This window comes from Colius striatus, chromosome 1 (genome assembly GCF_028858725.1).
Source record: "Colius striatus isolate bColStr4 chromosome 1, bColStr4.1.hap1, whole genome shotgun sequence".
NCBI lineage: Eukaryota > Metazoa > Chordata > Aves > Coliiformes > Coliidae > Colius > Colius striatus.
In genome coordinates, this window is record NC_084759.1 from 198469625 (window position 1) to 198496174 (window position 26550).

At 37.3% G+C, this 26550-nt stretch overlaps 1 protein-coding gene and 1 long non-coding RNA gene across 10 annotated transcripts in view; one reads left to right on the top strand and one right to left on the bottom strand.

Moving 5' to 3' along the window:
• SEMA3D (semaphorin 3D) overlaps nt 1-26550 on the bottom strand; it is a 141637-nt gene that overhangs the window by 70198 nt on the left and 44889 nt on the right. For all 8 annotated transcript variants that reach the window (XM_062019784.1, XM_062019790.1, XM_062019802.1 and 5 more), the window contains exons 2-3: nt 25822-26006; nt 7400-7560 (exon numbers count right to left, since the gene is read on the bottom strand). In XM_062019784.1, the coding sequence (XP_061875768.1) occupies nt 7400-7560; nt 25822-26006 (346 nt within the window). The remainder of the gene's footprint in view (nt 1-7399; nt 7561-25821; nt 26007-26550) is intronic.
• Nucleotides 1673-24275, top strand: LOC133629148 (uncharacterized). 2 transcript variants are annotated; one of them, XR_009820974.1, is made up of 4 exons: nt 1673-1761; nt 3369-3440; nt 5303-5412; nt 23419-24275. It is a non-coding gene; the product is annotated as an uncharacterized LOC133629148 (long non-coding RNA). The 2 variants fall into 2 exon arrangements; XR_009820971.1 differs by lacking the exon at nt 1673-1761 and having other exon boundaries at nt 3356-3440.

Consider the following 26550-nt stretch of genomic DNA (forward strand, 5'->3'; position numbering starts at 1 on the left):
CATGAAAAAAATACAGGATTCATGACTTAGCCCAATGAGACTATAAAATGGATACAGTAAAGAGGGCAATATGATCCAAAAATGCTAAAGTAAACCAGGAGACAGTCTAATCCCAGTTTTGCTATTGCCCTACTATATATGACAGTCAGTTCAGCTCTCAATTTTCCCACCACTAAAATGAGAATAATGTGATTAGCTTTCTTTTTATTTTCTTCCTGAAGAACTTTGTAATTCACAGATGAAAAATTAAAAGCAAAGGAAAATAGTAAGATCAAGGAACACTGAGAACATATACTACAGTGATCCAGTAAGACAGTCACTCACTGCAGTGCAAATCAATATAATAAACTTCACATCCCAATACCATGAGCATTCATGGATTACTTCCATGCAGAACTCGGACATTTGTCACTTCTGTATGCTGATACTGGGTCACTTCACTGAAAATTAATGCAAGCACTAGAAATTTATTGAATTTCTCAGCAAACATCTGAATCAATTTACTGCTTTTTAAGTAATATGTTCCTGGAAACAAAGAACATTTTAATTAAAGGGAAACTGAGCTGATTTTAGCATACCATGCCATGTATACCAGTTGCTCTCTAAATACCTCACATCTGTTGCATTCACGTGTGGTATGGGAAGTCCACAGACTGGGGAACTGAACAGATTGCTCTCATATATAAATCCTGAGAGGAAGATTACCTAAAGTAGCTCTTGTAGCTGGCTCACATTGTACTACTTGTACTCTGGAATTCAATATTTTAAAGTTATCAGCAAACAAATGAAGCTAATTCATTTAAGTTCCTTAACTGAATTTCTCTCTGTATTTGAAGCCTAACCAGGCTGTCTTTAGATTTTTTTCACCTAGCTTTCATTTTAACAGTTTTATCAAAGTTTGTCTAATTCTCAGAAATACTTAGAGATTCCTAAAGATCAAGAGAATGTTCTTAGATCTCTTTTATATCTGCTGCAGAACTTTCCTTCTTCCAATAGGTATTTCTACACCTAATGTACTAATTCTCATATCTGAAATACACATCCAGAGAGATATTTGACCAAAATTTCTAACTGTTTCATAGTAGCAGAAAATTAGATCTCTGAAAGATACCATTGGATATGGCATGGAGAGAGGGGAAAAGAGAGGATATGAAGATTGTTTCAGACTGATTTAAAACTGTCCTGCTTTCAGTTCAGATAGAATTAATTTTCTTCCTAGTAGCTGTTACAGGACTATGTTTTGGTTTTATGCTGAGACCAATGTTGTTAACAGAAATGTAGTTATTGCTGTGCAGTGTTTGCACAGCCTCAAGGCCTTTTCTGCTTCTCACATTGCACTGACAGTAGTTAGGCTAGGTGGAATCATGACCAGAACAGCTGACTCAAACTAGCTAAAGGGTTAGTTCATACCATAGGACATTATGGCCAGTACATAAATGGAGCGTACTTAGTAGGGAGGGGCAAATTGCTGCTCAGGCATCAGTCAGCAAATGGTGAGCAATTGCATCAGATATCACTTGGTTTTTGTATTTTTGTTTTCCTCGGGGTTTATTTATCTCTATTACACTAATTTCCATTATGAATACTTATTAGTATTATTGGTGGTGTTATTCTATTTTGTTGTATTTTAGCTATTAAACTTTTCTTATCTCAATGTACCCTTTTTTTTCCCCAGTTCTTCAGGCAAGCGGTATAGTGGTACTCAGTTGCTGGCTGGGCTTAAACTATGACAAGAAGACTGCAGGAAGTGCCAGTGTCTGTGTATGGTAATCGTTCTTTTCACTGTGCAGTTAAAATGTAAAACGCAGAGGAAGACAGAGGGAAATAGCAGTTGTGTATTTGGATGACATATTCAGAGACTTTTGGTAGCTTAAATTTGGCAGGTGGCTGTTACAGTGAAAACTCTTATTAGAACTAAATGGGCTTTTTATATTGCATCTGTCCAAGACAAAGCAATCTTCACATGCCACAGTTATCCTCTTACACTGTGACTCAATCTCCAACGCTACTTAAAAGTAGACAATGCTTGCAGTACTTAAGGGTTTTCTGAAAGGTGTATATTTATGTGTATGTTATAAGCATATGTGAAAGCTTAAAGAAAATGGACCAGATGCTGATTTCATTTACACTGGATTAAATCTTGAAAGGCTTCCGTGCTTTTACACTTCATTTTCCACGGTGTAACCACAGCAGACTTGACTGCTGTCTTTTTCTCCTGAAAGGAAACCATACACCAGGATTTTTAGAGTAAATGGCATTGCTCCTGACATGTTTATCATTTTAGACTGAAGACAAATCCTACCTTTGAAAAATTCAAAGCCCAATATGAGCAAATGTTTTCAGAGAGCAGGATACTGGTGATTCTTTATATCTAAACATATGGGTAAAATATGAAAATGACAGCGGATGTTTAAGAAACATACTTTATGGCAACAATGCAAAAGGAAATAACACAGACACTGTCTTCCACCTAGGATTGTTGTCATTCTGGTTACATGCTGCTTTCTTCACATCTTGCCCATCTGTTGTTTTGTGTCTATAAGCACTGTTGAAAAGCTTCTGCCTTGTCTACACAGGTGCCTAAATTTAAGTTTGCTAAACAATTTTATGGACCCCAAAAAGTTTTCAGAGGTTCAAGAGTTATAGACTTCCATGCTAAGAGCTCTCCAAGGGCTAATAAGCACAAAGGTATCATCGCTGTCACTGGAAGTCCCTAACCTGAAGCACCATTATTACAGCTTCTTCTAATCTTCTTTCAGTGCCCACTGCTGAACATCTCTGGGGACAGGACTGTAAAATATATGGATATCCAGTAAAACCAATCTTAGTTTATATGACAGATAAAAAAGTTTCTACTTCTATCAATTTTTTTTTGAGGAAAGGAAATACTCTAAAATATTAGTATCTATGAACTGCAACATCCAGAAAAGTTCTTTTTGTTTCAAAGGCAGAGCCATCAGTATACATTTGCTCCTGGTAACTAATTCCCACTGTGTGGAGAGTCAAGTCATGCCTCTGGCAAATCTCAGCCTTACTTCAATGAGTTTCTCAGTTGTTCTACTTGCAGAAACTGTGAATGAAGCAATGTGATCCTAGATGGACTTACAACCATCCTTCTCCCTTTCCACTGGGTTTATTCTAGGCATCCCTGGTCCTCATGCCTCCATGTTCAGAACTTTAGATAGTAGTTTCCACCTGACTCTTCGACCTTCAATGATATTTTCTGACAAGATTTTTTTTCTTCTGACAAGGCAATAAAGCTTTACTCTCCTGTCTACAGCTTCACTTCACCCTGCCCATTTTATCTTGAGGGTGCTGTTTTACATAAATGTACATATGTATTTCTATATATGTTCCACTTCCTGCAGAGATGCATGAGTCACACTACAGATACTGCACGATGCTAACAGTGCTGACATATAACCTCACTGGGACTGTTGGTAAGTACTGGAGCTACAGAAAGGTGCAGAATTTTTTTGCAGCCATTTCACAAGTATTTACTCAGCTGATATATATATATGTGTATTTTTTCACTGAAATACAGATAAAAATCAAGACAAGAGGGCATTAAAGGATAAGTAACAAAACAGCTGCACCTGGTAGTGGCAAAAAAATAGTAACAACTGCAAACTAAAGATGCTCCAAGCAACAATAATTTGTGACCCTGTGCCAATACTCACTGGGGCAGATGAAAACAACTTGTTCTAAAGCTGCTATTGGGGATCTGACATGTTTATCTATTTGGCCCACATGTGGCTGTGTCTTCTAGCACTGACAGCTCCTGCAGGTTGGCAGCTTTTCAAAAGCTTGTCAGCCCTTGATAGCATTCCTATTCCTGCAGAGATGGGCGGGTCACACTGTGGATTACACAGTGATAATAGAACTGACATATAACCCCGCTTGCACTGTTAGTGAGAATTGGACTTACAGAAAGGTGCACCATTTCTTTGCAGCTATTTCATAAGTGTTTATATAAGTGACAATATTTTGTATTTAAAACTCATTTAGTTTAAGGAGTAAAATAACAAAGGCTTTAGGCAAACTAACAAGAAAATTCTATGTACCAAAGTAGTCTTTCCAGCAGGATCCCAGAGCTTATGATTCCTATAGAATTTCCTCTTCAGCTTTCCAGTCTTTCAAACTATTAAAAATGCTTATTTGTTTTACACTGCACTTCTACTGGTTATGACACAGTCATCTTCAGATTCATCGTCCACATTCACAATACCCTAATAAATGTAGGTTGCTGCACTTCCTGGTTTGTTTTGCTAAACACCTTTATTTTATTCATAGGAAGGAATCACAAATCTTTCAACTTACAAATAGCTTGCAACACTTGTCAGATATCTAAGGATCCTTCCAGAAAAGACTATGGCACTTCATAACTCTATTCCTGTACTAAGTGACAGGCAGTACAGCTTTGCTGAAAATACATCTCTGCTACAGAAGATTATTATCCTTTGCTGAGCTTTAGATATCTGTAGAGAGTAATCATTTTAGCTTTCTAAATTTTTCTTTCATTGTGGAGGACTTTTCTATTATGCTATGGTACTTACTGTTATTTTATAATGAGCTTTGCAAGAACTGGAAACTGGAATGATTTTTTTAGGCTGCCAGCTAAGGAAGTTTTCAATCAATTACACAATAAATTGAATAAAAACTACAGTGATTTAAAAAATTGGAACTCCAGAAGAACTATTGATTTATTTAATCAGGAAAAATATACCAGGAAATAAAGCTATAACTTAATGTATGTAAGTTAAATTAACTAATTTAGGTAAATAACTAGGTTGTAAAAAGGAAGTTATTAAATTATATGTATAATATACATCAGAGAAGAGAGCATACTTTGGATGATTCTTTGAACACTATCCCAGAAATGTCTTAATATAGAGCACTAAACTACTGTATAAGTAATTATATCCACAGATGAGGATTTTCTGAGAGTAAATTGTTGGAGATTCAGACTTGGCTTTTTAAGGTATCAGTAGTTCCTATTATTACAAACTTATGAAATTGAGAGCTTTTTTTTAAAGCAATTTCAATCTACCTAGCATAAAGCATTCTAGTGTTTATGTTCAGTTTTGTTTTAAAGAAGGAAAACTGCAAAGGATGCACAATCTTACATTCTAGTTTCAAATATCTTACATCTATTTTACTACCTCAACTTGCTGTCTTTTAAACCTCCTTCATCAAAGTCATTAATAAACACACTGTTTAGAGGCAGAAACTTTATATTTTAATAAATTATTTTCATTTTATTGGCTGTGTACAAGCAGATTTTTTTTCTTTGTTTTTTCAGACGAGTACAAAGGACACACTTCAGACCCTTGTAGTCCCAACATGTGTGATTTTCTTGCAACGGGAAAGCCTGGAAGCAAGCCGTCTGGCTCACTGCCAACCTAAACCATGGTCAGTCTAAACACAAATGCTACTTTCTGACACTTCGCTGCTACCAGAGAATATCTTTTAGCATTGAAACCTTGTCAGGGACTGAGATTTGTACATAAGCTCTAGTGTAAGTTCCTTCATCTCATCTCCCTAAACAAGTTTCTACCACCCCAGCACAGAAGAACCAACAAAATGCTTGTGTGATATTGTCTCGTTACTTAGGCATTTGCCTAAGAGGACTAGTTTTATAAACTTGCTAAATGGCCATGAAGATCCTGGAAATCAGTACAACAGGATGCTCTGAGGAGCTTTTCAATGTTTTAGATATTTAAATATACTTTTACTCAGTGTTTTGTCTGAAAAGTTAAAGACAATTTGAATGGTTAAACTAAGAAGCTCACATATGCAAACCTGGAGATAACAATCTCTTTAGTCCAGATATGCAAATAGTTATGCATTTTATACCTTTTCAGGTTACTACAGATATATTGGCATACACTCTCTGTTCAACTTACCAAATGCAAATTTTCGTTCCAAAATGAAACGTCTTTGTTCTATAATATCTTTATTACATGGTACTGGCTGATTGCACACTAATTCTCCTGGGTCTGTGTGTGTTCTGCTCTTCTTGGAAAGCATCACACCCAATATGGTCAGTGGTGGGTTGGCTAAAGGCAAAATGATACCAGCTTGGATGGAGGGGCAGATCATGTAGAGTGCTACCACCTCCAGAAAGCTTTGAACTAATCAAGTGCCCCTGAACATAATGGGAAATGACAGCACTGAGCATCTCTTAGGAGGTAAGCAGAAACAGAAATCTGCTTTTCACACATACAAAATTTGTTTTCTAAACAAACTTATGGCAGAAATTAATCTGCAGTCTAAAGATTTGTAATATGAACAATGCTATTATCAATTAAAAATCCTGAGGAGGTGATGGCTTTTGAGAAAATGAAGATGTAAGATTCAAGTTAGATGTTTGATAAGGCATTTCAGGGAAAAAATGTCCCAAAAGACTCAATTTGAGTTTTAAGGAAACTGGTATATGGAACATTGCAGAAGTCAAAATAAGAAATAAGATATTCAGCTGGTAGTCTCTCTCTTCTACACAATGACAGCAAGTTGGGCGAAATAGTCTCCTGTTACACCTGCTAAGACTCAGAGCTGCAGTTGTATTAATTCAGGGTCAGTTAACTCTTCAGAGCTGACAGCAGAACATAGTAATTCAAAACCTCCTCCTGATGGTTAAAGAAAATATAAAACACAGCTGAGAATTTAAATTCTACTCAGTAAGCAGCATATTTGGAAGAAGCTAGAAAGAAGTTTTCATGTGTACTCCTGTGCAAGCATCTGTTTTTTACATGTAACAGTCAATTGAGCCTACCAAAGCTCAATCATATCTGCCTGGAACATCAAATGCTAAATTGTTATATTATTATCTGGAGTTAACATATTGTCATGGAGCATGACTAAGGGAGTACAGTAGGTCTTAGTGAAAGCTTCTCCTAGCACTAGTAATTCTAGATATTAAAGCAAGCGTTAATACTAAAATTGCCAGTAACATTTTTACTATACTTTAAACCATACAAATTGCCTCTGCTCTGTTTAATGTAATCCCAGTGATTCCAGGAAGCATGGAACGAGCAGTCCTTAATTACCTTCTTTTAAATAGTTTCATTTGAGGAAGGTGACCATGACCACAGAAATTAGCTAAAAATGCAGTGTTTGATTCTCATTTGCTTATATTTTTATAATTCTTTCATGCACTGCAGTATTCTTCCAGGTAGCCGACCTCTTGCAGGACATCTGTCATACAAGGGATCAAACACCATGAGAAATCCAATGTATTGAAGGTAATCCGTCAGAAGTGAGATTATCAATTCCTGATATACAGCATTGCACAATGAATCTGCCAGTTAGTCAGTGAAGAAGGGGGGAAAAAAGGAGAGAGAGACAAAAAGGAACAAAATTGAATTTATGAGATTAACTATTTGGAAAATAAACTGACCTTTTTTACATTTTTGTTTAAATCAACCAAGTTGAGCAGGAAGATGTGGTCTTTAGCCCCGATTAGCAGCCGGCCCCTCTCCTCATCTAGCAGCAGGGTTCGAAAATCAAGCCCCTCTGTTGAGCCCAGGAATGGGATGCAGCTGTTTGAAAGCAGCAAGTCTGTGGGAAAATGAAGAAAATCTTTATAATCAAAATGTTTACATATGACTCATTGGTGTCTTTTATAAATATGTGCAACCAGCATGAAGTATACCAGTGAGATAACTGCAGTCCTAGAGCTTGCCTTTCCAGGGTCAGAATACAGTTCCCATTGACCTTGGTTTTCTTTGAGTTGCTCCAAACTGAGAAACATTTGTAAATTTTCTGAATTATGTCTATAACATCAAGGAAATAGAAGACAGATCTTTGCGAAATATCCTCTATATCTTTCCTTTGTCACAAGAAAACTAATCTATGTTTATATTATCATACTGATGTATAGACACGATCAATATCTCGCCATATTAGTGTTCTCCACATAAACCAGCAAAGAAGGTCAATGCCAGCAAAGCATAGTTAGGAGCAAGAAACAGAGATTAGATGTGGCAGCTATAGAATAACTTGGGTTGGAAGGGACCTTCAAAGATCATCTAGTCCAACTCCACTGTCATGTGCAGAAACATCATCAACTCCATCAGGTTGCTCAATCACATTCAACCTGGCCTTGAGCTCTTCCAGGGATGAGTCAGTCACAGCCACTCTGGGCAGCAAAAAATATCTTTCTTTCAATCTAAACTTATCCTCTTTCAGTTTAAAATTGTTGTCCATTGCACTATCACTACAAGCCCTGCTAAAACATCTTCCTTATAAGCTCCCTTTACATTGAAAGGCTGTAATAAGGTCTCTCTAGAGCCCTCTCTTCATCAGGCTGAACCTCAGCTCTTGCCAGCTTTCCTGAAAGAAGAGGTGCTTCAGCCCTCTTTTGATTCATGGCCCTCCTCTGGACCTGCTCCAGCAGTACTGGGAACCTCTAAATCGCAGGTGGAGTCTCACAAGAGCAGCGTAGATGTGGAGAATCATCTCCCTCAACCTGCTGGACATGTTCTTTTTGGTTCAGTCCACTTTACTTTCTGGGCCGCAAGCACAGATTGGTGGCTCATATCCAATTTTTCATCCACCAGAACCCCAAGTCTTTCTCTACAGGGCAGTTTTCAATTCATTCACCATCCAGCCTGTGCTGATATCGATGACTGCCCCAGCCCACATGTGGAACCTTGCCTTTGGTCTTGTTGAACTTCATGGTTCACATAGGTTCACTTCTCCAACCTGTCAAAGGACCTTCCGAGATCACTTAGTCCATCTAGATGAGGGATGACATCCCTTCCCCTAAGTGTATCAAATGCACCATTCAGCTTGTTGTCATCCACAAATTTGGTGAGGGTGAACACAATCCCATAATGTTCTTGATGAAGATATTAAACAGAATTGGTCCCAGTAGGATACCACTGATTACCAGTTTCCACTTAGAAATCAATCTATATGTATGTTTGAGAAGAACAGGATGGAGATAATGATATTGTGCACAGAAAGTTTGATATAAGGTTCAGTTTGTCTGTTGTTTAATATTAAGTTCTGGTGGCAGTATAGAGAAGTGATACAATTAAATTTTCAATTACTATCATTTCAACTGAGAATTGAGATCCAAATCAACAATTACCAAGTAGAGGTACATCCCTAGGACATAATACTGAAATGAAGGTAATATAAAGGCATGTTCAGAGAGCAACACCTCTAAGATCATGAGGTCTTTACTTTCCTTACAGAGGTGGCAATAGGTTCATACATCCTCACTCTATCTGCAGAGGACGTTTTCCCCATTAAAAGCACAAATTTCATACTTAAGTTTTAACTGTCATTTAATAGTGACTTCCAGTCTCATCTAAAAGGTAATTAAAAAAACCCATGTTTTTCTGTGAAACTAATGAAAGAATCTATGCTTCTCCTGTAAAAAAAAAAAAAGCTATAAGACTGTAAAGTAAAAAAAAAAAAGCTGTAATCTTTTCCTTAATGAAGACTCTGGATGTAATTCTGCATGAGGATACAAACAACATACAGAAAAGAGCACAAAGAGGTCAGTCTTATTGGGCAGTCATTAATTTGGGGAGATGGAAAATAAACATGTGAATCTGTTCTTCCACAAGCAAGCTCTCCAAGCTAAACTACTACGAATTCTTTGGACAGAAAGGCAAATCCTGTATTTAATTGATCATAAAATTAAGGGTATTTCCACTTTTCCGGCACTGGATGCACAATGTATTCTGCCTGGCGGAATCCTTCCTGCTAGAGAGTTTATAGGCTTACAGCACAAGTTATTTACACTCCCGATCATTATGAAAATCGAGGACAGTGTTTTACAGAGAAATTCCTGAACAAATTAAAGAGAAAAAAACAAATGAAAACTTTTTTCTTCAAGGTCTTTCACAAAACATGTGACAAGCAAAGCAAAGATTAAGTCCTGTTGCTGGCTCATAAACAGCACTGTGGGAGAAAAATTATTTTATCATTATTAATGTGACTACCTGTTATATGATGACAATTCACTTTTGACTCAGTCACTTTTACTTAAGCTCATGTGGTTTTGTCTGCCTCACTGCTGAATGTTATTACGATACAGTCTGAAAACAAGTTGTCTTGTATTGCAGCTCCTATTCCCCAAGGTGAGATTTATTTGGCAGTACTTTGAAAAAAATCTTACTTCACATTGAAAGCTTAAATCCAACATTAAATGCTACACTGCTTTACGTCAGCACTGTCGTATTTTTTTGTGAAGAGAAAGATGTCATGTTTTGGGCTTTTTTTCTAACTTAGCAATAATTTAAAAGACCTGGTTATTAATTGACAGTAAGATCACTAAGGAAAAACTTATGGTTAGCATGTTAGTATAAAAACCTAATCCCATCTAAACTGCTTCTTACACTAGAGCTGGCTGACAAATAGCGTGGCTGAAGAATAGCCCAGCCAGTGCAATAAATACATACAAATTTTAAAAAGGAAAAGTCCTCTAAGCACAGAACTTCTCAGGCTTAGCTCATTCCACTGACATGTTTTCACTCAATAATAAAGATGTCCTCCTCCTGACACTTGTAACTGGGTTCTCTGATACAGGAGAGACACTTCTAGTGAAACTCTATTTTGTATGCAATACAGATGTGTCTTCATTAGATGCCATACTCAGTACAAATCTCCTCCTTTGTTTTTTTCTGACTGGAAATTCTTGGTACAGGATATGATGGAGGTGTTTATTGGGAAAGGGTTCTCTGATGCTAATCACAGCATAGCAGGAGGTTTTAGCTCCCTTGGGCTGCTCAAATTCTTCTCAGTTGATCTCTAAAATACTGTTTATTAGCTGAGAATTGCTGGAGCACATAAGTTTTAAGTAATTGTCTTTCTCTTCTCCACCCATGACATAAGAGCTGGCTGCATTACTGGATTATCTGTTCCTTTGTATACAATAATAAATGCCTTATAAATTTTGCAGTCTAGATTAAATCCCTATTCAACAGTTCTACATCCCAATTAGTAGATAGAATGGAAAGAAGAAAAAAAATACAGGATGACAGTATATAGCAATTAGTCATTCACAGGCATTAACATGAATAAACGAGACAGAGTCATGAATTTCACAGGCTACTGTATTTCAGCAATCCATATCACCCTCAGTTACTTTTAAATCTCTTCTGATGACAAGCTTCCAGTCATATTACAGTGCTTGCTGGTGGGATATGGGTAACTAAGATGCAGAATATGAGGAAAAATTCCTTCTTGTCTCCAGCTATAAGAATTTGATCTGAGTAAAGAGAAATCATACGTTTTTGAAAAAGCTCCAGAGCATTTTCATTGCTTGGCGTCATGCAATCCATGGACCTTTGCGAGTGTGTCACTAGCCAAAACATGCAGAACTGATTCTCCACATACCTGAAAGAAGATGACCAAGACTGCTCTCTACTTCCCATTTCTTTTTTATTTGCAAGGAATGATCTCTGTAGTGTCCATCCTAAAAGGACATTTGTCACCTATTGCTTAGTATTTCCAGTACTTTTTTTCAGTAAAGAACCACCTAGGACAGCTACAATGCTGAGGGAAAAACCTGTTTCATCATTGAAATGCCCAAGTGGGCAAGAGTCTTGCCTGGTGCCTTGTACAGTCATTTGTTCTTCTGCATCATAAGGAAAACATCTGCAAAATGCTCCAGATTGCAATGTCAGCATTGGACACTGATTTCTTACTGATGCAAATGACAACACAAGCTGCAAAGCAGTGAAGAATTAGGTTTGGTCAGTTATTTACTAACTATTGAAAAGAGCTTGGAAATAAGACTCTGAACATGGTCACTGATAAGACTAAAACTGAAACATGAGCTAATAGAATTTGCCAAGTAAACATTAACAGAGAATTGATTAAATTACAGCCAAATTAATCATTGTTCTCACTCCACAAATGCAAAATAATACAGTCTTATGGGTTGAAATTGCACTTCACAGTGAGACATATTTAACATCACCAAGAATATTACACTGGAAAAAATCACTATGAAAAGCACATTTGCGCAACATTTTTCAATCTTAGTACTTAGACAAGGCTGTTGACTTGAATCACTGCATCTTCGTAGCCAGGCTAATATATAAACAACATTGCCAGAATGCATAGAAATAAAGTTAGTCACAGGGATGGTCTTTCACGACTACATGCTCAGCACTCAGTTTATCGTGTGTATTTGCTGTTTTACTGAAAATGAAATACTTTTTTCCAGTCTGAAAATTTAATGAATATTCAACAGACTCCCTTTCTGGGTTAATATTTCACTGCTGAGTGGTAGAAGCTGTAATAGAGAGTGGGTTTTATTCATTTAGAAAAGTATCTCGGTAGACTTGGTTCACAACAGTATGATCACAGTTTACTTGAATAATCAACAACAACAAAGCCATGACATATAGGTTTCAAATGAAAATAACATCATTCTGTTAAAACAATATGTATTTACATTTATACAGCATGTTAGGACTTCTTAGCCTCAAGTCACATATGTGGTGACAGTGCTGCCATTCCTTGACTCCAGCATCGTGTAAACACACATCAATCTAGAACTGCTTGATCAAGACTCAGAATTGCCTTTGTGGCCAGTCACAGACATTTTTGTAATGACAGGCCATGCCTAAGTTGCCAGAAAGGGAACTCCTCAACCTGTTTCAAAACAGCTACATCTAATTACACCTCTGAAGGATTCTGAATTTAAAAGCTGTGTATATATATTTCTGGAATTTTCATACACAGTAAAAACAAATATCATGTCATTTTCCTCTAGACAGGAACAAGTCTTTTCACATGCTGGAAAATTCTCATGACAACTTACATGGGTATTGTGTGAATCCTCAGCTAAACCTCCGGGATAAAGAAATGTCATTGTAGCATGAATACAGCAATTTACTTAATTCCTAAAGTATTTTGAGTTTAAAAGATCCAATTGACCCCAGATGTATTTGAATGAAGGCAAAGAGAACAGTTCCAGTCAACTACCAATCTCTATTACTTATTGTAAAAGACAAGTTATACTTTGCTTAGCTGCATCTCACCATGGACAATGATGATTTGTTGTGCATGCCATGAGACACTCATTGCTATACAACTAATTTTATTTGGCCTGGAGGAAAATGTCACATTCATGGCACAGCAGGGTCTTTCCAAAAGGATATGAATTACTGGAACAGAATAAACATGATTTCTTGTTGGCAAAATATTGTGTCAACATCTTGGTTCTCTTTCTGAGCAGTCTCCAAAACCATCTTCTACTCCACTAAATGTTTTGGGGTTAGATATTCCTGTTCCTCTTTTAGGATTGATTTGTTCTCAAGGCAGATATTGCAGTCTAGGAACGTGACACAGGAAAGAGAACTTTTACAGAGATTGCTCCAAAATTCAGTACGAGTCTGCTGCACAATTTAAGGCATTTCATGGCATTTTTACTTTGAGCGTCAGGCACTTCTGTGGGCCTGCTCAATAATAAAACTATTTTTAGCACCTCTATTTGCAAATATTTATTGACATATATGTCAAATCTGTAAACACTTTACAAACCAGAAAAATCCAAAGTAATTAAAATACCTCTATTATGAACTATGCTTCTCAAGCACCATCACAGATAATATTAACTAAGCAATAGCTCTCTCTGTACAGTGCTGTGAGGAGATTTTTTTACACTTTTCATTGGGAGGGGACAGATTATCTTTTCTTCAGATAACCTTCACAAATGCCACTCCAACCACAAAGAGTGAAAAAAAAAACAACAAACCCTCACACAGTGGGACTTGATTGCCTATCATATCAGCAAAGCTCATGTGAAAGGAGATGTTTCTGCAAGATCAGAAATGAGAGTACCACAGATTACTTGTTTCATGCGTCTCAGAGATGGGGATTATAATCAATCTATAGTCCTGTCTTTGTCTGATTCTTGTGTTTTTTTAAATCTGCAAAAATGATAATCCTGCAAAATAAAACAGGTAGGTGCTTACCACTAAAAATACATCCAATTAAATCACAAGTTAAACAATTTTCACTTATATTTATGGAACTGTACTTTACTTGTGTTTTAACTGTGAATAAATTTGACTAGTGAACCAGCTGCACAAATAACTTCTAAAGTGTCATTATAGCAGAGATGATTACAAACTGCTTTGTGACTTCATGTTATTGGTGAAAAAACGCAAAGGCTCAATTCACAAACTTCACAGAGCCAAACCAAATAATTACTTTTAGACTGCACAACTGAAAAACATATCTGAGTGAAACATTTGTTTTTCTGAAGAAGACCTAAGACTGTGGATATGCACTGGTTCCTTTTTCCTAAGTAGTTTATCTTTCTTGCAAAGTTGCCAAAATAAGCAAACTCACTGTTATTCTCAAGGCCAAATTAAATCAATCTTTTTTTTTTTTTTAAGTGATAACTGTGGGTGTTTAAAGAATGCACTACAAATGTAATTCAATATCAATGATTGGCAGGCATATGAGCTTTGGTAATGTGTAAATAAGTGTTGGCATCTCATCACACATACCTGTCCACTAAGAATGCCTATCACATTGATAGACTTAAATGGTACCAAATATCCTTTTTAAATAAAAGGCAAAACATGCCAACAATGGACTCATCACCTCTATTTCCTCATTTTCAATTGTCAGGATCAAACTGACTTTTTTTTCTTTTCACCACTCAAAGATGCTCAACCTGGGTAACAGGTAAACAATCTGAATTCCTTGACTGAAATCTGCTTTCCTCTACTTCAGTCTCATTTCAAACTCCCTTCAAAGTATCTCAGGAGAGGTTATTTCTCTCTACAAACATAAAATCTTTTCCTACTATCTAGCACAGTGAAATTTTAGGCCAGTATTGAAGTGAAAGACCAGTTTTCTTATCAATCACATAGATGAAGGACTGGTAACTGGAATCCACAATTTAGCCCCGTCATTTAAAATTATCTTCCAGCAACCTGAGCAAGAACCAGCTGAGACAAAATCTCTGCTTTATTCTGACAGTGATGGCTTATAAACTCACCTATTTCTAAAGCTACTCTGAAAGCCTACAGTACCAGATCCATAGGGCCAAACAATCTTTGAGTTTACTCACCCTACAAAAAGGCAGCATTAAATGAATTCTGCTACTCTCACTCTATCTAGTCAGGATTTTAATTTTTAGATGCCTTGGAGCAACTCAAAATAAAGTAATTTCACCCATGGTTAACCATTTCCCAACCTTTTGTGCTTCCCAATCTATCAGCCAGTCAAACACATAAAAAGCAAGAGAGCGATGATAAGCTTCAGGTGGAAGTAATGGCAATGTCCTCTTTGACTTGAAAATGTTGAGCACGGCCTATTGATTGTGAATGAGTTTTACTGCTCCAGCTAGGCTATTGTCTCATCTCATAAACTTTCTAGCTACCTTTAGGTGCATAATCATGTGACCTGCAATTGGAAAGGCATGAATCTGATAAAGGACATAGCCATGGGGAATTAAGCGTGGAGATTAGTGTACACTCAGAGGAACAGGTAACACAAAATGAACTGACAAGAGGTTTAGTAGACTAGCATAAAACCCATCTCAGGGATCTGGGACTTGTATTAACTTGCATGAATGAACATACTCTGCTGCAGCAGTGGACTCATTCTGTCCTTCTTGAACGGAGATGTGTATTGTAATTTGCACGTTTGTCCAGGTGCTAAAAATGCAACATATTGATCATATTTAGCACATTAAGGCACGTAGCAATTCCTCTCAAAAGAAATTACCGTCATTACCTGTTTTCAAAAGAGTACAAAACTCTCCTTCAGACTTTATTCTGTTCTGAGTGATGCAAAAATGGCTAGAGTATTTTTAAACAACTGTATATGTAATTTTCAATTAACTGCATCTTCAGAAAAATTTCTGAGAACATAATATTCTCTTGAGATGCACTTAGCAACCAGGACTTCTCTCTGCTACATCTTACAGCCCATATATCTGTGGGATGATAAAAACCCAAAAGCTTGTGCTATTTCTTCCACCCATACTATCTGGTTGCAGCTGTGCAGAACATGACACATTTTTAAATTCTTGCTCAATTTTTGCTCTGTTGATGAAATTCCAATCTTAAGAAGTAAGAAAAGTGGACTTTGTTTCACACTGTGAGCAAATGGGAATTTTTTTTGTGGATTTTAGTGTCCAGTATTTAAACCTGAAAGGAGTTTTCTCATATAAACCCAAGGTATAATTTGCTACAGAAACTTGGATTTGGCTCAGTAGCTGGTCTGACGTTTTGATAGATGCTGACAGATCAACTGGGGAATCTGACTCACTTTGCCCTGCTTTCTCAGACTGTGCATCTGATATCAGGCTCCACTAAGCCTCTAACTGTTATATATTAAAGATACTGGTTTTAAAATGGCCAGATATCTTAAGAATATGTTAATTTTTCTCATCAGATTCAAATGTGTTTGCCAAATTCCAAATGAGAGTGATGTTCATAACGAAGTAGACAGGGCTTCCATGGTAAAGGATGAGAGGCCTTGAACTGCAGTGGCATGAACCTCTGTGTTGTAATAACTATGTCAGATGCCATGTACCTGGAAAACATATTAACATTGACACTAACAGGCTTAGGAGAGCAGCACGAGCTTATTCCTGAAGAAGGTGAGTTGATGGTGCAAAGGAGAGTTAATGCCAAAAAGATTTACTTGCTCAGTTACTGCCCTAGTGACTGTTTTCAAGACTTAAAAGAACAGTTTCCAGACAGAAAAATCCAGAGTTGTTGACTATCATTGTCATTATTGAAAACTATTTGCTATTCCCATACTCATGTGATCATACACTACACACCAGTGTGTGTCAGCAACACAGATATTTATGGAAACATTCAATAGCTACACATCCCACCCTTTCCCATCCTCTGCATGCTCCACAGTCACACAGACACACACCCTACTTGCTCTCATCACAATTCAGAGCCAGAACCTCAGTTTAACTACTGAGGCCTGCAATAACTTTATTAGCTGAGGATCTAGCCCTGAGTATATAGCAAGAAGCCATGGGACCATTCTTCTCTTCGATTCCAAGCATTGGACCAGTGCCCACACAAGCTGTACGGAGAGACTGTAAAACTAAATAAAATAAAGAGGTAAAGACCTAACTACTAATAGCATATGTCCTTGCCAAAGGGGCTGACGACAGCTGGAGCTGGTGCAAGAGAAAGGGCAGGTCCATGCATCTGGGAGAAGATGAGGGGAGAAAGAAGTGGGATGTATGTGTTTGAGGGCAAGGGGATAGAGAGGCATATGTCCTTCTCCAGAAGCAGCAGGCTGTTACATTGGCTCAGCTGCCATAAAACCTGAGACAACTTGTAAAATCTCTTAAGTACTGATGGTCCTTTAATGCCCTTCCCATACTTCCCATGAGAGTAAAGAAACTTCCTTGTTACTGGCTTCTAAAAGCTCTTCTGGTTTCTTGACTCAACCAAGGCAAGCCCAAATGGAGGAGGAGGCAGAGCAGATACAGTAAAGGAGGTGAAACTAAGTTTGGGAAATAATAACCAGTTCACCAGTGGCACCTGCTACCCAGGGAGCAAAGGCAGCATCTGGCAGGGCTGATGGGGAAGAATGCCTGTGCAGGAAAACAGGCAAAGGGAAAGGACCTCTGTGAGTAGATTTACCTGTCAGTGGAACAGACGTTTCCGCTGTTGGCAGCAATCGTGCTTTAGGAGGTTCCTGCCTACTCTCCCCACACATAACTGCTTGTTCCTGTCCCTGCAGGGGGGTTCCCTCTCTGGCATGGCACAGATAATCTTTCTTTCCCATGGTCTGAATGAGGAACAAGAGGTTTTATAATGACAGAGGGGGCATTAATATTTCAGCTGTTGCTACCATCATGACTGCTGTCTGAGCTCACAGGCAAAATTAATAGCCTTACTCTAATTGCTACAGAAGTGCAGTACAGAGATGTAATTGCTATGGGGTGGCACTGTTCAAGTCAGTTATTATCTGGAGAAGCTGCACAGGATGGACATTCGCTAAGAAAATGTATTTTCAATGTAGAGAATTACTGTTTTCGGGAAACTTAAAAGATTTTTCTCCTTAGATTGTTTTCCCTTTTTCTAGATATAGCTTAGCTGGTTAAAAAGCAAGGAAATGTAGTGAAGTATCTCAGCTTGCTAATGGGAAGGTAGGTTTTCAAAATAATTTTGCACTGGTAACACTAAAGGATATCTTGCAGTAATAAAAACAAAATCAATTAACATTATAATAGCTTGGACTACAACATGTTCTCCTATGGCAAACTGAAATACAATTATTGGTTATACTTTCTGATACTTACATATTTTTGAAGTCATTACAAATAGAGGTCATTGAATATCTTCATTAATTCCCTTACATGTGAATTGTGCTGGAGCTGTGCCTAGCAGCCTCTGTCAGATTCAGAGTTCCAAGTGCAGCTATGCAGGTGGCCATCAAACTCTGTGATACAACACCGCATATTTCTTTGAGACAGACAGTATTTGGATCACAAAGGAGAAAGCCTCTTTTCTTGAATCAGAAGAAAAAAAGTTACCTTTGTCACTCCCATATTTGCCTAAACACCTCTTTTAACTACAGCTACCCAATCCCCCTTTCAATTTCTCCAACAGTGTTTTGGCATGATAAAGGAAATTTTGTCTGTCTCTTTCTGTTATCTCTTTGTATATTTATCTCTAAAGGACTTTGACTTGAGAATAGATCTCTCTTGCACCCCTCAGCTGTTCTTTGAGGAACTAGTCTATAAATGGAACAGCAGAAATGGTGAGGGAGGAAAAGGAAATAGGATGTGACTCGAGGACCTACGCTATAACCACAGCTGGTCACCACTAGACACACACTGACGTCAAGAGGATCATGCCCTCAAATTAGCACACAGAAAGAGAACAAGGTTGGGATCTTTGAAAAAACTCAGGATTTGCTTTACAAATGGCTTCAGTAAAAGTGCAATTAGACAAATACTTCTGAAAGTATTCTCTTTGAAGATGATGCCACTGATAGTGTATCTTCCCCATGTTCTTCCTCTAGGGAAGTAGTTTTCAGTGCTGTCTCACATTGCTTTTTCACAAGGAACTACTCATCTTCCCAAAGTCTTACTCTTTTGTTTTTCTCTCCCATCTTCTAAGATTTAATCAAGTGAACACACAGCAGAATAGTTTGGTTCAGCAGAATAGTTTGGTATTTTGTGAACACAATTCTTTTTTATATCTAATTGAGGCCCTGTTGTGATCATGAAAAAAAAATTGTTGTGAGCTACAGGCTGTTTACACTGTTAAGAGGTTGATATGGATCAGTTCTCTAAGTTTATTCTTAGTTCAACTGCTATGTAAACTGTTGATGTCACTGACTGGAGGCTGTTCTCCAGGACATTGTATATATGATAATTATATGACAGAAAATGCAACATATAGTTGGATCTGACCTCCAAGTTCACAAGTTTAAGAAAGGAAAAAAATGTCTGTAAGAAACTTGCTGCTTTTCCCGTTACTAAAATGTAATAAACCTCTTTAAGTTTATACTTAGGCTACAGCATATACAAGAGTCTTTCCTCACATGGACAGCAACGCCCATCCATCTTCAACCTATGGTACACTTAAGTCTCAATGTTCATTGCATCCAGAAAACATTTTTGAGACAAAACAGGCATCTCAAAAGTCCTTCTCAAAACTAGACAAGCATCTGAAACTAGGATCTTAACTCTAATATAAAAATTTTGTATTACTCCACAACGGAATCATTTTTTAGAGAAATTACAAATCATCAAAAATGACTTAAACAAACATGGGATTAAAGAAGAGCAACACTTCCTCCCTCAGTACGTTTTCCTTGATCTTCACTTGCATTCAGAATTACAGCTGCTAATATCACCACAAAAGCATGTTTTTACTGATATTTCTTCCTCTTCCTGTAAAGCAAGCCCAGCTGCAGAAACGCAAGCTCATTTCTAGGCTTTTTTGTGCATCACCAGTTTAACACATTCCAACCATTCATAGTTGTGCAATACCCCCACCACGGTAGTGGGATTACTACAATGTCACAGATAGTTTAAATGAGGCTCATGGAGCTATACAATGGTAACTATATTTTATATGCATTAATTAAATGATGCTCGGCATGAAAATAGGCCAGCACTAATGAAACAGAAAAAGCTAACTGCTCTGATGCAATACTTAAGCATCTCATCAATTATAAAATGAAACATGATTAAAGCAAAAAATATTAAGAAAACAGGATGTTTGATATTGCAAAGTAGCATGTTCAAAGGGTCATTTTTAGAAAATTAAGGACATGTACTAATCCATTCAAGTCTTAAAAAGAAATCCTACCACTAAAATGTTATCCTGTGGTTTTTGTCTTTCTTTTTTCACTGTGTTGTAAGAATAGATCACTCTTATAAGGAAGGAAACCATGTATGCAAAACATCGCATGAAGTTAATCAATTCTTAGACGTGGCAAATTTCCACATTGAGATGATGTTTCAGTATTGTCATCCTTCAATAGAGGAGACAGAATTTCATGTCATTAGTTGTCTTATTTGAGATGGAAAAAGTGAGAAGGAGTGGAAATTCAATCTTGTTTCAATTTGTTTCAGTGGCAAATCTCCTGCCACAACTTTAGTGGGAGTGAGAACACATCTTAATTCATTCAATGTGAAGAAGAAGAAAAAAATCATCTGAGAATGATGTTCTTGTTTATTAGATTTAAATTACTAACATAGTTGTTTTTAACAATGTTACGTAAATCTTGTTCTAAAAGCCAAAGGTTTCCTTCAGTCTTGTCTTTTCCTATGTGCCGTGTCACAAGGTTGGATCCTGGTCGTCTGGCCAAACCAACACTGGTCACAGTAAGCATGGCTTGCCTTTGGGACAGGTCAATGATGTATGTTTGTGAGGGTCAATGTGGATATGTTACTGGAGACAATGTCCAAATATGATCTCTAGCCAAGAAAGTTGAGTGCACACTTCTGTAACACAAATGTATTCTTATAAGTGCAGTCTTGTAAGGAAAAGCTGGGAGAACTGGGTTCATTCAGCTAGGAGAAAAAAGAGGTTGGGGGGACACCTTATAATTCCCCACAAATACATGAAAGGTTGGTCACTTTTCCCAAATAACAAGTGATAGAATGAGAGGAAATGGCCTCAAGTTGTGCCAAGGGAGGTTTAGATTGGATATTGGGAAAAATTTCTTCACCAAAAGGTTGTCAAGCCCTGGACCAGGCTGCCCAGGGAAGTAGTGGAGTCATCATCCCTGGGATCATTTAAAAGATGTGTAGATGTGGCCCTGAGGGATGTGGTTTAGTGGCAGACGTGGCAGTATTAGGTTCATAGTTGGACTCAATGACCTTTGGGGGTCTTTTCCAACCTAAATGATTCCATCATTCTGCACAAATCACTTCTAATATGTCCATTAAAAGCAACAAAATAAGACAAATCAATAGGCTTAAATTTGCAGTTAGGAGTCTACATTTCTACTGGAAAATTTTAGTCTACATTTGGAAATATGTTGAATTTTTTACATTTATCTTTTCCTACATGACAATCAACATTCTGGTCTGGCAATTATCTATTTCTCCCTATAAAGTAAAATCTAGAAACACACACACAAATTCTGAATAAAAGTACTTACTAATAAATTGGCAAAGACAATTACCAAAAGATCAGACAGAAATATAACTGTCTACACAATACAAATTAAATATGTTTGTATGTATAAATTACGACACAGGCCCTTCCCTTTTCCAGTTAACAGAACTGATGCCATTCTGTAAATTACAGTGTTGAATGAGACTGGTATATTGAAACCTTCCACATTTCCTGTAAAGGTTAAAATGAGGATGTTAAACGAGGTAGCAGATAGTAAGATTAGGGAAGCAGAATGTCATTTCTGTGCTTGCAGAGTTCTGCAGTTTGGATGATGATCACAGGGGTATCTGCAGCCACATGAGAACTAATGATGCTTATACACTGTCGCTCTGAGATTGAATTTAGTGTTATAAAATGACTATCAAAACATGGAATATTACTCAGTTTTCTAATGATGGCAAACAACTCATAATCTTGAAAAAGTATATAGGAGATAAAGGTAAATTAAGGTCTATGTAGTGAGAGCATTCTAGAAGCATCATGAAAACAGTCATAAATTCTGGGATATGAGCAACACACCAATATGTAAAAGCTAAAGTCTAAGAGAAGAAGATAAAAAGAAATATTGAAGAAGTATTCAAATAATGAATTGGCGAAAATGTGGGAATATAGAATGAAGGATGTATTTAAAAGGTCATAGTGTATTATATAATAGAGACGGAGTATACATAATGTTCTTTGTACTATAAGATCTGTTAATTGACTTATGCGCATTTGTAGTTTTATGTGTGTATGATTTTTTAGAATGCATTTTTAGAACTAGGCCAAACAATAAACAAAATGCATCCTATGACATTATGTTCATGCCCACATCATTCACTTGAATATCTGTATCTTAACATTTCCAGTGCAGATTTCTGCCCTTGATCTGTCTCACAGAAGATAAAAACTTATAACTGCCATGCAGACACACTAACATTTTAATTGCTGTCTGAATGCAGAGGAGTTGTGGCACACTATGGTTAACTAAAGTGTGGTTATGGACTTTCTTTTAGCTACCCCAACCTTCTCCTTGTCCCTCTTACTCTATCTATCACTGACTCACAGAATTATAGAATGGTAGAGGTTGGAAGGGACCTTTAAAGATCATTTAGTCCAGCCCCCCTGCTAAAGCAGGTCCACCTAGATCAGGTCACACAGGAACACATCCAGGAGGGTTTTGAAGACCTCCAGAGAAGGAGAGTCCACAATCTCCTTGGGCAGCCTGTGCCAGTGCTCTGTAACCACACGGCAAAATAGATTTTCCTTATGTTTAAGTGGAACTTTTTGTGGTGCAGCTTCTTCCCATTACCATCATTCTGTCATTAGATAGAATAGAAAAAAAGTGATGGCCCAACCTCCTGACACTCATAACTTAGATATTTGTAAATATGAATGAGATTCCCCTCAGTCTCATCTTCTCCAGACTAGACAGCCCCAGTTCCTCTAGCCTTTCCTCATAAGGAAGATGCTGTAGTCCCCTGATTATATTGGCGGCCCTGCACTGGACTCTTTCCAGAAGTTCTTTGTCCCTTTTGAGATGAGGAGCCCAGAACTGGACACAGGACTCCAGATGATGCCTCACCAGGGCAGAGTAGAGGGGAAGCAGAACCTCCCTCAACCTGCTGGCCACACTCTATGTATCCCAGAATGGCATTGACCCTCTTGGCCACGACGGCACATTGCTGACTCCTTTCTTACTCTCTTAATTTTCTCATTCTCTGCATTCCTTTAATACCAGTCCCTCTTCTTCCTTCTGTTTTCTTGTCCTCTACTTTTCCTCAGCCTCACCATTCATCACATGCCATTCCCTTTCTTCTTCCTAAAGGGAGTTTACTAGCCGTCAGCTGAAGTGCACTGGGCTGCAACTGTGAGATGATGTAACTGCACAGGAAAACCCTGCTGTCTTCCAGCTCTCCTGCCCAAGGAAGCTCTCAGCCATTCAGGGAAGATGGGGCAATGCCATCCCATAAACACGCTGCACTTGGAAACAGATGAAACCTTCCTTTGAAAGACAACATCTTCAGCAGCCAGATGAACACACATGTGCGGCCAGGTTTTCAGAGCCTTCTGATGTGGTCAGTTTTGGTCAGTTTTCCATAAAGAAGGAAAAGGGCCCTGTATTATCTTCCTCAAGACATTAATTCAAAAGAATGGAGATGTCAAGACTTGTCAGTGACATGATTGTGAGAATTTTATGAGAAATGGCAAGACAGTTTCTCCTACACCTTATTCTCAGAAAACTTGGAGTTATCTTGACTGGAATTCTTGGGGCAGGGGAAGGTAAACTTAATTCTAATAACTATATTAAATAGACAGGATATCTGCCTTGCTGTTATCAACAACAAATGCATGGTTTATTTATGACAAACACTATCTGCACCATTTACAATGCAAATGTTTGAAAATAAAGCAGTGACTTTTTTCTTATTCCTTGTGGGAAAATAAAAAAAGCCCTGCTCCTCCTCCCCCCACCCCCCCCCCCCAAAAAAAAAAGCAAGAGGACGTATAATAAAGTCTGATAATTCTCTTTCCTTTGGCTTTTCAGTTCCATCACAGCTCTCCAAATTAAGATTTATGTGCCATTTTGTATCTGTTGCTGCTGGTTTTTTCCCCCTACAGGGATATAGGTGGATAAGTTTGGATAGGAAACTGTAACCCTCAAGCCGAACTGAAAGGTATAAAGTTGCTAATAAAAGTTTGGGTCAGGGCCTAAATATCAATCATGTTCTCATTATCTTTTTAAACGAGCTCAGACATTTTCCCAACCACTCCCAGCAGGTCTCTGCCACTATTTTAGACTAAGATTTCAGTGAATTATTTTTCATTCCTGTGTTGACCTCAATATTTTTTCTCTCTCCCTCTTCTTACCTGCCAAATGCATCCATCAGGACTTTGCCCAAGGCTATCTGCTTTTGAAGTTGAGAGGAATTCACTAATCGTGAGAGTCAAATCCACAATAAATGCCATCATCATATGGTATATGCTGCTATTGGGAATTATCTCAAAAGGTCTAGCTGTGAGAAGTCTGTATGTTAGAAAGGTTGTATTGTTAACTTTTGTAAGTCATGTCAGGTCTTCAGTTTCTGTATTCATTGGCCTAAGGGAGTGCAACTGTTTCCTGAATTTATAAAAATGTTAACAAGATCCCTTGGTCTCTCTTCCTCTGTCTCTCTCTCACCCTTTCAAACACAATGGAGTAGCAGACACAGTGGCACAGGAATCTAGCAAAAGAGAAGCTTGTAAATAAATAATATGTCATTGTGCTTACTCAATAAATTCCTGTGTCTGCTGAACTCATGATAAATATATAACCACTGATAAAGGCTTTACAGCCTCCCATCCCATCACACCAATTTGAGTGTAATTCTGCATGTATGATCTAGGTTTGAAAAACTGAGCAGAATTAGCTCCCATAGAGGCATGATGCTGTCATAACTGAAAACAAAACCCTAACTGGAGAGCATTTGCTCTAGATAAAGACAATATCAAAGTGATGTATCTCTGTACCTTGTAAAAACTGTGGAAATGTACTGTACATTCAAAGCAACAAGAAATTTACCTTTTATAAAAACTTTTCCACTTGTCCACATCTGTGTTTAAACCCCTCAGACTGTAAAATTCTCAAGTACACATAAAGCTAATTCCTCAGAAAAACAAGTTTTTGTAATCCAAAGGGGTAAGAACAAAGCAAACAACACTTTCAGAGTTGCACATCCAATTTAGTGAAAGAGAAAAGAACTACTATAAAAAGAAAATGTTAGTGTAACACTTCTTTGTAAAATGTTTGTAACACTTCAAGGAGTTCTCTTGACTTTCTCTGATTCTAGAAAGGTGTGGGTGTGTCCTACATCACAGGTCATCCCTGCCAGAAACATAGGAATGTCTTCAATGCACTTCATAGTGTTTCAAGTAGTATTAGAAGGCTATATTTAGGCAACAACACCCCGTCTAATTTGTGTATTGTATATTAATATCCTTTTGGATATTAGGTAATATGAGGTAACAGTTTAAAAAAAAACAATTTCAGAAACACGTACCCTTCACCAAAAAAAGGGAACTAAATACTTTTCCTAAGCAGAATCCATCCATCTTTAAGGCTTCTATCTTATGTTTCTGGGAACTGTAAGGACAGTGTTTTGCTTTCCTGGTTAATAATATAAATGAACTGCTGGCAACATCACATTAAAACAAAAGTGGTAAAAATCAGGAAAAATACTGAAAAGTTTACCTTTATAGGAAAGCTTAAGTCTTGGGATATTTTGTTTTGACGTTCCAGTGACTGGAAGGAACAGCATTGCTAAAGATAACAGGATGCAGGCATGTGGTACTTGGGAAACTCTCATTTTAGCCTCTTTATCTTCTTTTGCACTATGGTGAAATATCTCCCCACTTTTTAAACAATCCAAGTTTAATCTGGAAGAAAAAAGAAAACATCTGTAATTTTTTTTGCATTATTCTATAAATGATAATTCTGAAAGCAAGCCAGATCTACTATGAGCTTTAAAAAGTAGCTCATTTAATACATTTGTCACAAAAGTATTTTTTTCTCTAGTATAAATCAAAATGTTGCAAATCTGTTTCTTTATTACTAAACTTAAACACTTGGAGGTTGAAAAAATATGTAAACTTTTCAAATACTGATGTCTAGCATAACTAAAGTCTAAGTCCAAATTAAATTAACATCATATCCACAAAAAGAACATTTGTCATGCAAAAGTGACCACAAAACTTGTCAGTTTCTACTGCTTCATTGTCTGTCTTAATGTTTTATAACTCTTTATTTCACTACAACAGCTATTGTGTGTTTATGCTATGACTAGAACAAATTGTAATATCTCAGATACCAATGGGCATACAATCTAAGAGTGAGTACATAGATCAAGCAGTTGTGTTTAGTTTTAATTGAGAAAAAAAGTCAACATGTCTGATGGATTTAAATGTGCTTTCACTATGATAT